The sequence below is a fragment of the Centroberyx affinis genome, unplaced genomic scaffold (assembly GCF_046629955.1).
Source record: "Centroberyx affinis isolate AG114_WGS23_722 - 3 ecotype Tasmania unplaced genomic scaffold, CSIRO-AGI_Caff_v1 ptg005676l_1, whole genome shotgun sequence".
Taxonomy (NCBI): Eukaryota; Metazoa; Chordata; class Actinopteri; order Beryciformes; family Berycidae; genus Centroberyx; species Centroberyx affinis.
In genome coordinates, this window is record NW_027282863.1 from 23,411 (window position 1) to 41,207 (window position 17,797).

A 17,797-nucleotide genomic window follows, 5' to 3' on the forward strand; every position below is an offset into this window, starting at 1 on the left:
GGCTCTGCTCAGCTAGGTCAAGGCATCCCGGGGAAATTACCCGAACCAACAAGCACACAGCATCATAAAATGTCGCCACATTCAGAATGCGTGAATAGGGTTTTACTTCATTTATCAGAGTGGATGGAAATGTTTTCTCTGCTGTTGTAAAGGGACAGTCCTTAAAGCAATCGAGGCACTTGAGCACCATGAAAACCAGAATATAAACTAATCACCAAGACTGAATGCAGCTGGGACGTTCAGATTTTCACTTTCCATTCATTTGAACGAGGCCACAAAAATAGCCTGAAAACTGATATTTAATCCTCACCAATGCAGAACTGTAAATGCTCGCACCACCGCAGACAGGTCACAGTAAGTCTGACCCACATCCACGTCCACTTAGATTAATACAGAACAGGGTTAATGCAATGTGACAAACATACAAGTCAGGCAGACCCATACTCAAACAGGACAGTATATCGAATGAAATTTTTTTGAACAAAGTGTTTATTTCTACTTACGCACATTTGAATTGGACACAGCTGCTTTGTCAGGAAATGAAAATAAAAACAACATGAAATACAAAAAAAAAAAAAAAAATTTAAGGGGAAGTATTCAGTTTGGCAAACATACATAAAAAATTATAAATCATGGCATCACATGCACCCACATAGAGAGGAGTCTCCAAATAAAATAAATAAATAAATATATAAATAAATGAAAGAAAAGTACCAGATATTAATCTTGGCCAAATTCACATTCAAGTCAGTACAGCTCCTTATCACATTGGTAATTTAAAATAAGCAATTACAGGAGCCCATCGGTTTGAAAACATGTCTGTCTTTACTTGGAGTTTTGCAGTTATTTTTTCCATTGAGTACATCTTGCCATTGATGTAAAGGTCATTTTTTTTTTGCCACCAATAAAAGGATATGCAGCAAGTAAGCCTTTCTCTTTTCCATAGCTCCATCAGGGATTTCTCCTATAATATTATACAATGGGTCTAATGGTAAATCAGTGTTCAAAATGGCAAGTATTTCTAAATCTAGTGAAATTTCTCTGGCATTAAAAAGGTCTTAAGACTTCCCTGTCTGAAACCTGCAGATACCCCGCTAAACTGGGACCAGACCACTTCAAGGTGCTTTCGTAGTCCAAATCCACTGACTAAAGGTTTAGTTGTCCTTTGATACCCACATACATGCACTCCTGTACTATTAATAGATGGGCCCAGTCGGACCACCTTCTTGGGAGACTGAGGTTTTCTTGTGTAAACGCTGACCCAGCTGTTTGAGCCCGGGGTCAGCGGACTGCAATTAGCATGGCGGAGCGACAAAGCAAAGTCTGTTGCAAAAACAAAAGGCTCTGATCGCAGGTTTTGCAATTCAACCAGATTAGCCCACCCTCCTTATGCCAGCAGCTGTTTGCCATTGGTTTGAAGCTCCGTTTGAAGTGGTCTCCTCTAGGTTGAGATGGATATACCGGGTCAATGTTGGCCTTTTATTAAATATCAGATATCCGGCCAGTCATGTAGTCCACCTCTGATATGATGGAGGTTCTTTCCTGACCACAGCTGTAGACAAACAGTCTGGTAAACCTGTTTTTCATACAATTTTTTTTTTTTTTTAGGTAGACACTTTTTATTTGTCCCTGTGGGGAAATTGGTTTGCAGCAAAATCACAAGGCATTTCATCACAACATTACAAAGTCACCAGTAGACATACTCAAACATACCCATATCATAATAGTCACCAATAGACATACAAAGTCATCAATAGACATACTCGCAGACATAATAGACATACTCGCAGACATAATAGACATACTCGTAGACATAATAGACATACTCATAGACATACTCGTAGACATAATAGACATACTCATAGACATACTCGTAGACATAATAGACATACTCATAGACATAATAGACATACCCGTAGACATAATAGACATACTCATAGACATACTCGTAGACATAATAGACATACTCATAGACATACTCGTAGACATAATAGACATACTCATAGACATACTCGTAGACATAATAGACATACTCATAGACATACTCGTAGACATAATAGACATACTCATAGACATAATAGACATACTCGTAGACATAATAGACATACTCATAGACATACTCGTAGACATAATAGACATACTCATAGACATAATAGACATACCCGTAGACATAATAGACATACTCGTAGACATAATAGACATACTCATAGACATAATAGACATACCTGTAGACATAATAGACATACTCGTAGTCATAATAGACATACTCATAGACATAATAGACATACTCGTAGTCATAATAGACATACTCATAGACATAATAGACATACTCGTAGACATAATAGACATACTCGTACATATACCCATACACATACCAGGAGGAGGGGGACGGGCCAGACCAGCTGGACATCTTTTGTGGCCAGGAAGGAGTGGCCAAAGTGCATGGGGGACAAGGTGCTGGTGCATTACCTGTTTAAAAATGTAATGGCTTGTGAAACAAATGAAAACGTGGATCTATTTTTAGTGAATAGAGGGGGGCAATATCGTCACCCAGATGGCAACAGTTCAAATGAGGAGGCAAGGCGGTGCCTCTGGTCACCCACAATGTTGTTTGCCTTCTTCAACGTTCTATCTCTGTAGATGCATTCCATACTTGGTAACGTAATCCCTAACAGTTTACTGGCCGTTGTTACAGTTTCTCTGACAGTCTTTTTCTGTGCCTCAGTAGCATTGCCAAACCAGCAGATGATGCAGAAGGTTAAAACACTTTCAGTAAAAGCACAGTAAAACATTTGGAGCATTTTGTTGTGGACATTAAAAGATAGCAATTTCTTTAGAAAGTACATTCTTTGTTGTGTCTTAGTACTTCAGATCAGTCCACAGGTCCCATTTAAGTTTATGGTCGAGGACAATACCTAGGTACTTGTAATCTGTAACAGATTGTACTGGCTCCCCATTTATAAAAGTAGGGTTGGAGGATTGCAGCCTTCTAAAATCAATGGACATTTCCTTTGTTCATTTGACTTCCTTGCACATCTTCTATGTATGAAAGTGGCTTCTGATTTATGTCCAAACTAGTTCATTTATTAGTTATGAGATTGCTTAGTGTCTTGAAACTCCAGTGGGTTTGAGTTTTTGCTCCAAATCAGAGTACGGACAGTGTGTTTTTGAAAGTTGGAATTCTCAGCACCTGACCAAGTAAGAGCCCTAGATGTAGGGCTGAACAATTAATCGAAATATTATCTAAATCGCAATATGGCCAAGTGCAATATCCAAATCGCAGAAGCTGCAATTTTTAAATAAAGGTAAAATGTATGACAAAACACCGTTATAAATGAAGTACTGTAGTGCTGCAGAGATGCCCTGGCCTACAAATCTTGTTCTCCAGATGTAAAAAAAAAACATGTTTCTTTGGTACAGACCCCAACAAATGTCACATCATCATAGGGCTGGGCAATATGGTTGAAATCAATATCATGATAATCATAAGGATTTTTCTCGATATCAATATATATCACGATATGGTTCATGTATGCAAAATCACGTTAAATAATCAAATGAATGTTCATCTCATTGAACCGAATGGTAATGTTAGGTGTGATGTCAAACAAAACAGAAATATTCAAATAATATTCCTACCATACCTCATTTTATCAGAGTTTTTAAGTAAAATTTGCTTGTCATCATCAATTTAGACGGCAGAAATGTGTGTCAGGATATTAAAATATCTTCATATCATCACGATATGATTCCACTGAAAGACAATAAACGATAATATTGAATTATTGCCCAGCTTTACATCATCATAACTTAAATAGTTTTTTCAGTGAAAATGAAAATGGTGATGCAAAAATGATCATTCACACTCATCGTGAATCATATCGCATTCATAATATCTATCAAAATAATCGCAATATGATTTTTTTTTTTTACCATATCGTGCAGCCCTACCTAGATGTATTATGGTGTGTTTGTGGCGTGACAGGAAAAAGCCTTGTTTCACCTTTTGAACAGGTTTCCTAGTTGCTGTTCCTCAGAAGGTATCGGAGACAATCGAGTGTTTATCGCCGCCGAGTCATGTTGTAACGGCTGCACGACTCATCGCTAAGTGGGGGCTCTTGTCTTGCCCGAACACGACGATGTGGAATTAGCCGTGACAGCTATGTTAATAATTCTCTTCTTGGCAGAGCCGCTCTCTCCGCTTGGCCCTATCTTCTGCTCCCCGGGTTCATTTCGGGTTTTTTCACAGCTCCGGCAGACTGTTGTGTCTTGTGCTTAAAACAAGAATTAATGAGCGCTCCGTTTTTTTTTTGTTTTTTTTTTTAGGCCTCATCAGCGGCGGAGCGGCGGAGCGGTGGAGCGAGGCTTTTTTTTTTTTTTTCTTTTTTTTTGGAAACCCACATATTTCACGCACCTGCTTACTTTTGGGGAAAAAAATTGGGTCAGCTGATGATCGACAAATTGGAAAATGAGTTTGTCTCTGTGTGGTTGTACCTAACAATAGGAGCTATAGAAGAAGGCTGTTTCGCTGTTGATTGGTTTCACTCTAGTAATTTAGACCGGCGGGTCCCCACCCCACCAGCTCTCTGTCCCCCCCCCCCCCTTTTAATGACCACAAAATTAAATTAGTGCTGCTGACAATCTCCATAGGCCTTAGTTGCCTTAGTTGTGGTGGTGGTGGTTTGGTTGGGGGGTGGGGGGGGCTGGTTTTGGTATTCACGCCCCCCCCCCGACACTCGTCACTCGTTTTTAAAGTCAGACTCTGCAACCCACTTAGGTTTCTCACCGCGGCCCCGTTTCTTTGTCTCATCCACGCAAAGACGGGGGATATAAGAGAAAAAGACAAGAGGAAAAGAAAGAAAGAAAGAAAGAAAGGAGAGAAGAAACGGCCAGAAAGAACAGGGCCCCCCCCCCCCCCCACCTCCCTCTTCATGTGTACAGCTGATAGCATCTGGCCAGGAAAGCACTCCAGGGAGCGGAGTAATCTGTTCCATCAGCGTTTACTACTGAACAAATTAACTAAGACAAGCACCGCTGCCTGAGCCAGCGAAATGCGTCCATTAGCCAAATTATAAAGCCATTATGGAGCACAATTTGGTCCATTTATTCAAACACAGCACTGTGCGAGGCGCCGTGGGCCCCCCCCCTCCCCCCCCCCCCGACGCAGGCGGACGGGCCAGGGACGACCGCGAAAGGCCGCTGGAACATACAGGGCCGTGGGCAAAGGCCTGTAAGGCATCCAGATGAAGGGCTTGGGTGGGTGGATTAGCTGTACCACTGCTTTGGTTTGATATGGAATAAAGCCGCTAATGGAGTCTGCCCCCCTGAATATACATGGCTCCATAAAAAGGCTGAAAGACTTAAATTGTCTAAATTCAAAGCCTCTACCAGTAGAATTTGACAACCTGCCGACCACCTGAGTTCCTTAGTGAAGAGTGAAGACATGTATACAGAAGAGGTGATGTGAAATTACTGAATAATGGAACTGGAATGAACTTGTGGAAGGGGGGCGAGTTATTTTTCCCAAGTCTGTCGCAAGTTAGTCTCAAGACTTGAGGCACACATCTCAAGTCAAGTCCCAAGTCTAAATGTAGATTACCGAGTCAGGGCCAAGTCAACTCCATGTCATTAATGTCAAGTCTCAAGTCTAAATGTAGAACACCAAGTCAAGTCCCAGTCTAAATGTAGAACACCAAGTTAAGTCCAAGTCATTAATGTCAAGTCTCAAGTCTAAATGTAGAACACCAAGTCAAGTCTCAAGTCTAAATGTAGAACACCAAGTCAAGTCCAAGTCATTAATGTCAAGTCTCAAGTCTAAATGTGGAACACCAAGTCAAGTCCAAGTCATTAATGCCAAGTCTCAAGTCTAAATGTAGAACACCAAGTCAAGTCTCAAGTCTAAATGTAGAACACCAAGTCAAGTCCAAGTCATTAATGTCAAGTCTCAAGTCTAAATGTGGAACACCAAGTCAAGTCCAAGTCATTAATGCCAAGTCTCAAGTCTAAATGTAGAACAGCAAGTCAAGTCCAAGTCATTAATGTCAAGTCTCAAGTCTAAATGTAGAACACCAATACAAGTCTCAAGTCTAAATGTAGAACAGCAAGTCAAGTCCAAGTCATTAATGTCAAGTCTCAAGTCTAAATGTAGAACACCAAGTCAAGTCTCAAGTCTAAATGTAGAACACCAAGTCAAGTCCAAGTCTAAATATAGAACACCAAGTCAAGTCCAAGTCATTAATGTCAAGTCTCAAGTCTAAATGTAGAACACCAAGTCAAGTCAGAACAAGTCAAGAGTCCAGTATCAAACCGTACCTGGGGACACAGAGAATAAACACATAGAAAGCAACACATAGAATAAACCAATTTTCACCACAAAGTTCTCATTTTTCTGCAGCCATGATATCTATAGTCAATGATAAATTGAGGTAAATATTCTATAGGTAGGGGCTTTCAGGTCTTAAATGATTAAAATATCATCAATACAGTTATAAAGTTTCATATCAAAGCACAACAATTCCACACAGTGTAGCTAAACCCACTCAGCTGTTCCTCAAGCCAGCTTCCCAACATCTAAAGGGATTTGGGCCGCAGAGGAACCGCCAATTGCTGTTGATAAAAAATATAATTATCCCCCCTCTCTATTCCCCCGGACGGGGCCGACGAGAGCTCCCCGGACGGCACCGGCACCGGGAGGCGGCGGCGGGGGGGGGGGGGGGGGGCTGGGGATTGCCGTTAATCAATTTGAAGTGATTAGGCCCAATCGTTTGCATAATGGGCTCAGCGGCGGTATCTGTTAATCAGTCTCAAGAGCGCCAACTCGATAGAGGCTTTTCACTAAGTGGGCGTCTCTCCTCCTCCTCCTCCTCCTCCTCCTCCTCCTCTCTTCCGCCCCGCCGCTGTTGCTTTTTTTTTTTTTTTTTTGCCCTCACCACTTCCCAAGATCCATCTGCAGAAGAAGAGAGAGAGGGAGGGCAGCTGCTATAGGCTGAAGCACCACTCAGCTGCCCCAGTCAAGCCTGCTTCATGCTTCATGTGGAAACAAAACGCGGTCAGAATGACATAATTGCGGCTGAAATTACCGGGCGTATTGATTTTTTTTTTTTTTTTTTTTTTTGGCTTTTAACTTTACATTGTTTTGATGAGTTAACATCAGGGTCCAAAATGAAGTTTTTGGCTCAGAAAAACTCAGAAAATTTACCAGCAAAAAATATTTTTTTACCAGTCATAAAACTACATCATGCCAAATTTCATGAAAAATGATTATCTTAAATTCTTAGTATGCAAATTCATGTTATCCTCACTTTAAGGAGCCCATTATGAAAAGTTAACATTGAATATACAGCTTTTATTCATATCTTTTTCAATGAAAAATCAACAGGTATGTTGCACCGTTACCTCATAGTACTTTTGGTACTCTGGTACTCATAGTACCAGTGCCACACACACACACACACACACGGGGCTCATGTCTTGTTCTGACGCCACCTTGCTGAAATCCCCTCTGTGACTTTTCTCATTGTCTATCTCTTCATCTTCATTTTTTTCTTTTGCTGATTTGACACTGGCGATGTGTCCGGGTCAGTGAGGGTCATATTAGCCTCAGCCGGTCTAAGCACATGAATACAGTGTTGTAAACCTGGCCGGTGATCCCATTTTATTTTTCCACCAAACCCAAAATTTACCCGCATTTGGCGCTCGGCGGGTGTTCATGTTGGAATATTTTATTTTCAGATTTATTTTACATTCATACAGAACACAGAACAACAAAGAAACCCCAACTCCCCACCCTTCCTGCGTAAACCCAAAATAAATAAAACAAAATAAAATAAAATAAAATAAAATAAAATAAAATAAAATAAAATAAAAGTGCATAGAGTGACACACAAAGAGACACTGCACCAACACAGTGTTATATCCTTTAAACAGGCCTTCTAGCTAACCAGAAATGATCATATCCCTATGGTGGCATCAGTGATGTGCCTATATACTCTAGGTAAGGCTGCCAAATTTTCAAAAAGGTGTTGTGGTGGGTGTTCATGTTGGACCCTGGTTAACATCGAGCAAAAATGTATGCGACTGTTCTCCAAGCGTCGTTTTCCAGACGTTTATTCCTGTAGTCTTTCAAATAAAAGTTGTAGAGTGTGTGTGTGTGTGCTGGAATCAACTTCTCCATTTTGCAGTTTGTCAGGTGGAACTATTGTTAATGAAACAAAATCACATCTAGGGCTGCAACTAACGATTATTTTCATTGTCGATTAATCTGTCGATTATTTTCTCGATTAATCGATTAGTTGTTCGGTCTATAAAATGTCAGAAAATGGTGAAAAATGTGGATCAGTGTTTCCCAAAGCCCAAGATGACGTCCTCAAATGTCTTGTTTTGTCCACAACCCAAAGATATTCAGTTTACTGTCATAGAGGAGGAAAGAAAGCAGAAAATATTCACATTTAAGAAGCTGGAATCAGAGAATTTTGACTTATTTTTCTTAAAAAATGACTCAAACCGATTAATCGATTATCAAAATAGTTGGCGATTAATTTAATAGTTGACAACTAATCGATTAATCGTTGCAGCTCTAATCACATCAGTAGGGAAACATAGAAATCTGGTCACTCAGCTCTATAGGAAATGAATGGGCTTCCACTGACTTGTTGACTGTGTTGAATTTTACTTGCATTTGGAGTTTCCCAGATTACATCTCTGCAAAAGGCATGGGAAATCCTATAGAGACCAGTTTAATCACTGTCAATGTTTTTTTTTTCTTCTTCTTCTGCCCCCTCACCTCCATCTCTTCCTCCTCCTCCTCCTCCTCCTCCTCTTCCTCCTCTTACAGAAGGACCTGGATGCCACCGCCACAGCCTTGGCCAACAGACAGGATGAGAGCGAGCAGGCCAGGAAAACGCTCATCGATCAGAGCCGCGAGTTCAAAAAAAACCACCCCAGAGGTAATCTCTCTCTCTCTCTCTCTCTCTCTGTCTTACACACACACACACACACACACACACAGTCATAGGATGCTGTGTCTGAGGATAAAGCGGAAACGGCAAATTGTTCATGCATTTCTGGAATATGAAGGAATTTTGAGATGTGTATTCCAGGCAGGGAAAGTCAGGGAATTATTTCTTTATTCATTTATTTGTTGATTTATTTATTTATTCATGTCCTTCAATATTCATAAAGTTCCACGCCTCCACACTGGGAGCAGTACAACCAAAACTGGTCTCATCCGTTAATTCTAAATGGCATTAAGCCTTAGCGTTAATAGATTAAATGACCATTTTATTTACACTATTGTAAGTGTGATTGTTAAGAAAACTTTTTAGGGTAGAGACACAAACTCATTTTCTTTTTCTCCCCAGTATCTCTCTCTCTCTCTCTCTCTCTCTCTCTCCACACACACACACACACACACACACACACGGTGACTCCATTGGTGGACGTTCAGCCGCCTTTTAGGGAATATTCTTATCGCATGGCTGGCCAAGGCCAGGCTGTTTGCCAGTTCTAACTGGCCTGTTGAAGTCCTGTCCTGAGCTGTGTGTGTGTGTGTGTGTTGTGTGTGTGTGGGGGGGGGGGGTGGTAACCATGCGTATGAGCTGCTTTAAAGGATGGGCACTTCTTTATTTACACGAAACACAGTGGTTAATTATGGCTCTGCAATTAAAGTGTGATGTCTGGCAGGTAGGCATACTGCAAGACGCACAGCTTTCTCTTCAGCTGAGGACGAATCTGTTCCATTGAATTTTTTTTTTTTTTTTTTTGTGTGTGTGTGTGTGTGGGTTCACGCCCCCCCCTCCCTCCGAGTTCTTCCATCGGTTAATTTTTAATCGGTGCCACTTGTTCTCGTGAGTCCTAGGAATAGATATTTGTACAAACCTTTTTAGCTCATGTATTTTTTTATCTGATGAAGCTTCATTTGGACCGAAACCTCATCGTTTGAATATGATGAGGAGGCCAGAAAGTCATTGGTATCGATCAACAACACTATCAACCCCCCAGATATAATATGCTCATATGAATTCTGTTTTGCCTTTGACTGAAACAATGGATTTGAACCCACAATCTTCCATATGAGAGATTGATGCTTCACCTACTGAGTCAAATACCACTGATAGCTTCTTTGAAGAGAAAATAAGTAAAGAGAGAAATATTATAATAACGCTGCATATGATTGAAAGCGCTAACTTTATAGAACTTTATAGTTCTCTCCATTAAAGAGTAAATTAATACTAAATCACATGGGGCGGAAAATTGCTGCTGCACTGCTCTCTATTGGTTGAAACTTTAAATCATGTTGCACAAGTTAAGTCATGTTTATTTATATAGCCCTTTATCACAAGCTTGTCTCAAAGGGCTTAACATCCCATCATATACAGTACATGTCATACCATACTACATCATTATCTATATCTATATACTGTATATCCCAAAGTCACATTGACATGATTGATGTTTTGTCAGACTTGGGAGAGAGTTTCCTATCAGTCGGTGATGTCATTGAAACCAGTGGTTCTCAACGTGGGGTCTGGGGACCACCAGAGGTCCTTGAGGGCGTTCCAGGGGGTCCCCAGCAAACTGATGAATTGTTAAACTTCAGCATTATTTCATTTACAAGAAGTGAACACAATCAGAGAATGTAGAAGAATGACTGTTATGACTGTTAGTTTCACTGTTATCTCTCTACCTGCAGTACAGACAGTCATTGAGTTCTGGACAAAATCTAACAATAAAAATATTCTCAGATTTGGGTCTGAGAGACAAAATCTCATCAAATAGGGGTCCGTGGCCCAAATGTGGACTAAATGTGAGGTCCTTGATATGAAAAAGGTTGAGAATCACTGATTTAAGCCGCTCCCCCTTTCCTGATTTTGATCATCTATATCTATTGATTCCCAAGTCATATTGAGATGTTTAATCGTTTATGTGTGTTAATCCCAATTAACATTGGCATGAGTGGCAGAGTGAGAGTCCTTTTGATTGGTGATGTCATTTCAGCCCTTAACCCTGTCCTGTTTGGCTGTATTTTGAGTATCTATTTCTATTGATTCCAAAGTCACATTGACATGACTGATGGATTATTGGACTCGGGATGGAGAGTCCTCTGGAGGGGTGATGCAGTTTAACCCCCTCCCCCGTTCCTGATTGGCTGTCTTTTGATTATCTATGTTTTATTGATTCTGAAACCACATTGTGACGACTCATTGGAAACAAGAGTTCCCTTTTGATTGGTGATGTCATTGAAGCACCTCCCCCTTTCATCATTTTTTGGTTCTTTGATCATCTGCTATTGATCCAACTTTGGGATTAATGGTAACTATGATGAATCCAGTATGCAGGACTTCATTGATAAATCTATTCTCACAACATTTAAGAGCTACCAGCTATGTGATGGAAGCACGATGCATTGTTTTAAGTAACCAATAAGCTGTATAGGGCTTTTGTCTTTGGTTTCATAGAGCCAAATTGCAGTGTATCATCCATATATGTCTGATAGAATTCAAGCCAGCCAGTAAAACCAGTCTTTAGTTCTTGTTTATTCTTTTACTCTGCACATTGCCATGTTATTGTGCCGCTGTGCTACTGGACACCAGGCCTGTTTTATCACCTGGGCGGCGTCACATTGGTTTCCCCTCAGTGACTCCTGTAAATGCAGGGAATGCGTGACTGGCTGGTCGCATGCCAAGGGCCGCAGCCGGAGCATCCGGCACCTCCGGCCGCCTTTCACCTCTCTCAACAACAGGAGAGACGGAGGATAAGACGGGAGAGTGAAGAGCTGAGTGATAGGTAATGAGGCGGCTAGAATAGGAGAGATGTTGGAGATATAGAGAGGTAGTGGCTTTAACACCGCTCCTCTGCTGTGCACTCACTGGCACTGGCACAAAATGTAAATGAAAGGGAAGGATAAAGAAAGAGGCTATATCTCTGTATACCCACAGTCCAGGCCAAACAGGCCAGAAATGGGCCAAATTATATACTGTAGATTGTGTAAAGGCACCAAACCTTTGCAGAATTAGAACTACTATTGCAGTGCCCGTTCACAAAGAAAAACACATAATAGGCGTAGGCTATCAGTCGCTTGCTTTGAGCCCCGCTGCTGCACAGAGCGCTGTTCGCTTGTTTATTCAAAGTTTATTAATATTGAACGTGTCGCGTGTCCAATCCAACACTGCACGTCCTTGGGTCCCCAGCAATACACCCGCCAAGTGTGAAGTAGATCGGACGAATGGTTCTCAAGATATGTGAAGGACACACATACAGACAGAGATTCCTTGCTTTATAGTATGATTGCAAAAATAGTACAGATGGGCCATGATGGCCAATTTCTTTCTGCGGCTGATGGGATTGAAATAATATGTCTACACATATGATGATGGCCAAGGAATACAACATCAAGGAAAACATCATAAACTGTTCAAATCATCATATAATGATGAATCCAATGATATTGAGTAAAGAAATACTGTAATTGTCAGAGAATTGAGAACATGGCCATTTTACTGTCATTCAGGCATGTGGGGAAATGAAAATGTTCTCATTCTCTTAAAATCGATTTGGCGTGCTAATACCGAAGTTTTAGCATTGTCTTTAAGCCATCCTAGAAGCTGCTTGTTAGCATTGCTAGCGTTACCCATTGAAACCAATGGTTATAGCTTGTTGCAAGGTAATTAGTTAGCTCGCAGCTAGCAGAACCTTTTGGTTTCAATGAAGAATACTAGAAACGCTAACAAGATGGAGTTTTTTTGGCCAGAGATGCCAATACAGAGACATATGCCACCAAATTATGGTCTCAGTGCAATTGTTTGGCTACAAATAGTGCTGAGTAACTAAACAAAATTTGGGTTATTTTTTGGAAATTTACCAACTTTGGTTCAATTATTTGAATTATGCAAAGTTCGGTTTTCAGTTTGATTCGATTTACTGAAATTCAACAAAAACAAAACAGTGGGATTATGCCGCAGGAGCTGTTGAGAGATATTTGCTGATCATTTTCTGCCCTTTTTGGAACATTTGGTGGATGCATCTGGTGCTTATATGAACTTTAGTAGATGATGAGAGGAATTTCATTTTTGGGGTGGACTGTTTCTTTAAGCAGTCGTATCCCAGGCGTAGCCCCGCTGAAGGGAAGAGCTTGTGTTCAGATGTCAAGGGGCTGTGATCTACTCGTCTACCTCTTTTACTCCACCTCCCCTCTTCTCTCTCTCCCCCCCCCCCCCCCACTTTTTTTTTTCTTTGCTTTATTCCTTTTTGGGCGTCTCAGGATTCCTCCCCCGGTTCCCACTCCCAGTGAGTGTCGATGAATAAATGGAAAAACAAAAACCTGTTTTGTCTCCAGCTCCCTAATAAATCAGGCTTCTTTTCCACTGAAGCTGTCCAGCATGGCAATTTATGTTGAGGCTTAATAACCCATTACTACATTAATCGTGCCGGGGCTTTTCGCTCGGAGGCTGTGTTCTCTGGGAATTCTCTGAACTCTGTACGAGAAGGAAGGGTCGGGGGGGGGGAGAAGTGTGACGAGAGACAAAGGGCGGAAAAATAGACAGCCTGCTTGCTAGAATGAGTCCCGAACCCAAGGTCCGAAACTTCAACGGGGCTCTGGCAGAGGATTGGACATTTCGTCCCGATGCTCAAAGCCTGAAAGCTTAGAGTTTAAGTCACTGTAGTATTTCTCTCTCTCTCTCTCAGATGGAAGCGGGGGGGGGGGGGGGGGGGGTGAACCTAATGCCAGTCTGTTTTCAAAGTGCTGAGTGTCACTTTGCTGAGCATCTTTTGGACTTGATCAGCTGACCTCCATTTTGACTCGGGAGTGCAGACTCAGCTGGTGCTGCTGGGACTTTTGACTCTGACTTCTTTCGGTGTTAAAGTGGACAGAGGAAGCATCGACTGAACTGCCGCTGAACTGAGTTTATTCAAATCAGTTTCGGTAGCAAGTCCGCATCATCTTAACGGTTGTTGATACGGAAATTGATACAGCAGATGGCTTCACGGTTTGATGTATTATCTATTCTAATGCGCAAGGATCCTCTGGCAAACAAATAACACAGTTTAATAAAAGAGGGGATTTCTGCCGTTATCTTCTCCTGACCTCATGGTTGCATGGTGTTACTACAGTGTTGTTTATCGTTTTTATTGTTTTATTTAGGATCCCCATTAGTTATTACCGCAGTAGCAACTATTCTTCCTGGGGTCCACACAAAAGACAAGACATTCAAACATCACATAATGGACAATCCACAATATCAACAAAACGAAATAAAAGTAAAATAAGAGAGAAAAAAAATAGTTCTCTCACATACATAATGTCACCTCAACAGTAAATGGTTAAAGCAAATAATAGAATAAGTAAACTAGGTATATATCAGTATATATAACTGCCCAATACTACTAGTGCACAGTGAAGCATTACCTAAGTTAGCACCACAAATATAATCAACCTTCAATACAGAATATCATATGTAGCCTAAACTGATTTCTTTCTGAATGATTGCTGTTCTTAATTTCTTTTTAAAACTGATTTTACTAGTAATCTGGGTTAAATGTGTTTCCCCTACCATAGAAATTGAACTAAAGCCCTGAATATGTTGCCCTGAGTGATTTTCCCCCCTTAGTTCAGTTCAGTTCATTTCGGTACGATGGAAAACCGGCCATAGGGATGGACTGAGCGCTCCAGTTTGAAGCCGGGCCAATCAGCGAACTATCGGGACTGGTTGAAGGTGGTTTACATGCAGGGGCCAGGAACGCCGACACCGGAACGCCGACACCGGAACATGTGTCCTGGCTCAATTTTTTTTCTTCAATCTCTGACAAAATATAGATACAGAGCAGTTCCAGTAGTCGCACAAACGATTCGTTTGTTTGTTTTACACACCAAGGTTTTGCCGGCTCGGCGGAGTTTGGCCCTTCAGGCAAATCGCAGTGCTTAAAAGTGGGAAAACTCCACCCAACCGGGAAGCCGGGCCACTTTAAAACAAACACACAATCCCACGACAGGCACAGATAGCGAAAATGCCCGGGAAAGCAGAAGCTACACATTCTTGTCTTATGTTCAACCCAATGTGAGCAATAAAGCGGATGTGTTCAAGTGAATTTAACTTGAATATAAGTTCAATTAAAAACAAAATTCAATAAAATTACCTCAGAGCTTACTTCAGACCCTTTAAAAAAAAACGTTGTAAGGAACTGGGAAGTTTTGAAAGGCTGTGTTCAACTTCCGGTCCGTTTTGCCAGACGGAGGTTCGTGAAACCTATCTTTTTGATCAAGATAGAAAAAAAAAACAGCCCGAATGCAAGTGGTGAGTACACACACCAGAGGGGGGCAGGTCATTTCAGAGGTTGGCAGATAACAAAATCACGGCAGGTATTGAAAATTGACATTGTTGTACCAAACGTTCACTATGTACCAAAGTGAACATTCACTTCAAAGCCATAGAACGTCTCGGATTCAGTCCCGGATGTGATCTCTAACCCAGTGACTCTCAACCGTTTTCATATCAAGGACCCCTAATTTAGTCCACATTAGGGCCACGACCCCCATTTGACGAGATTTTGTCTCTCATTGGACCCAAATCTGAGAATATTTTTTATTGTTAGATATGATTTTGTCCAGAATTCCATGACTATCTGTATCGTAGGTAGATAGATAACAGCGACCAATATAGCCATACTTCTACATTCCCTAATTGTGTTAACTTCTTTTAAATGAAATAACGCCCTCAAGGACCCCTGGTGGTCCCCGGACTCCACGTTGAGAACCACTGCTCTAACCATTCCAGACATCAGCGCGTTAGTTGCCCAGAAGTGCATGACGTACCGATACAGCTCAAGGGAGAGTATAACATGCGCTGTGTTTGTGGAAGCAGGTACGATTGGTTCTGTCAGGTTGACCTGCTGTTTTATGTCAAGGCTAAAAGCTGGGCTGGGCCTGTCAACAGAGCATTGAAGTTATTCGCTAGTTCCATTTACATGCAGGGAGAACACTCTCTCTCTCTCCTGTCTCCTACACGATTGATCCTGATCCCCCTTCTCTAGCCAAGGCCAGGTCCCATGGTGAGACAGGCTTTGGTCTGGGATTTGCACATATGTGAACAGTCGCCGCTGGCCGAGGGTGAAAGAGGCTTTAGTGCGATAAACTGCTCTGGAACGGTCACTGGAGCCGATTCCCCTCTAAAAAGTATTTAAATAAAGATATATTCATCCCCCTTCCCCCCCGCCTGCCTATTTCCCCACTCACACATTTTCACTTCAGAGAGGTATTAGAAGCATAGGGGCCGGGGCGTTTTTTTTTTTAAATAAAAAGCTATTTGTCGGTCCACCACATGTAAATACCCTGCTCAGCCTAAGTTGGCCTTTTGATAGGAACTCAATTCCAAGCCTTTAATCATAACTCAAACATCCAAATGTGTATTAAAAGGGTGTATTCAAGCTATGAGGGCAACAGTCTGATAAAATCAGCATATTGGACGCCATTAAAGTGCAAAAATAAAATGAAATGGGAAGAAGGCACGCAGAGTCGGTAATGGAAATAAAGAGAGTAAGAGAAATATATACAGATCTATAGAATATTGCGATTCTGGGTGATTTGGACGCTGCAAAGAAAAGGAAAAAAAACGTCAATTCTATAACTTATACTAGCCTTCATACCCTTTCAATTACAGATAAAAAAAATGGCTTTTAAATTCCCCGTGCATCGCTGCCCCCCCCCCTCCCCTTTTCAATCAGCAGTGACAAATATTTCACTGTGGCTGGTGTAATCGTCCGGTCTCCTCCAGCCTCCACTCCCGTTCGCCTTGCCTTGCCTGCCTGCCTGAGAAATGCTGCCTGGAGGACCGGGGGATTTCTCATTGCTGCCAGCCTCTATCAGCAGGAGCAGCAAAGTGAGCGTTCCTGACAAAGTGAATATAGTAATTAGGGCTGATCCGTTGGCATGGCGCCCATCCCCGGCTGACTGGCGTCTCGCACAGTTAATTATAGCCCTCCTGTTTAACACCACAATGCGGGGATATTTCAGCAGACAGACAGCTAAACTCCCCTCTATTCCTCCTCCTTGCCTTTCTAGTCTTCCAAAAAAAAAAAAAAAGCCCCACTATTGATTTCACAGGCAGAGCTGGTAATCTGGGGCCGACTGTGGAATTTGGGTGGGAGGACGGAGGGGGGAAAGAGCGGGGTACGTCCGTCTGACGGCGGGACGGGGGGGCTGAAATTACCCCCCCCTGCCAAGTTCCCCCGAATGGCGCTGAGATTTGTTTGCGGTGGATAAATCAATAAGGGAACTTAGTGTCACCCTTGCCGCTAACTTTTTGACACGATGGCATTTGAATACCTCAGATACTGTATATATGGGGATGGGGTGGAATTCCGTCACACTTCATGATGAATGTAGAATGTGTTTACCAATGTGTTTACCATATCCATAACAATTGCGTGACACAGTCTTTTCTCTTAATATATGGAGTTCTGCCGGTGGGAACTTTCTTTCTTGGCCATGGGCTAGGGCTGGGCTGATATGGACCAAAAATCATATCTCGGTATTTTTAGGCTGAATGGCGATACACGATATGTATCTCGGTATTTTCTACGAAGTGGGCTATTGATGTTGACTATTGGTGCTTTCACAAAATATTTACACAATGAGATTTTTGATAAATAATCATCAGTAATGTGGATGTAATGACCAAGTGGGTAAAAGCAAATAATAGAAAAGCTAGAACAGCCTGGTAAATTCAGAAAATGACATCACTTTACTGTACACTTTACAACACTTATGCCATATCACGATATTACGATATCCAAAATCTAAGGC

The 17,797-nt window shown here is 41.7% G+C and overlaps 1 protein-coding gene across 1 annotated transcript in view; it reads left to right on the top strand.

The window, feature by feature from the left end:
- Positions 1–5,082: 5,082 nt before the first annotated feature.
- cux1a (cut-like homeobox 1a) overlaps positions 5,083–17,797 on the top strand; it is a 182,952-nt gene continuing 170,237 nt past the window's right edge. The window contains exons 1-2 of the mRNA XM_071547106.1: positions 5,083–5,226; positions 8,834–8,940. Of these exons, the coding sequence (XP_071403207.1) occupies positions 5,083–5,226; positions 8,834–8,940 (251 nt within the window). The remainder of the gene's footprint in view (positions 5,227–8,833; positions 8,941–17,797) is intronic.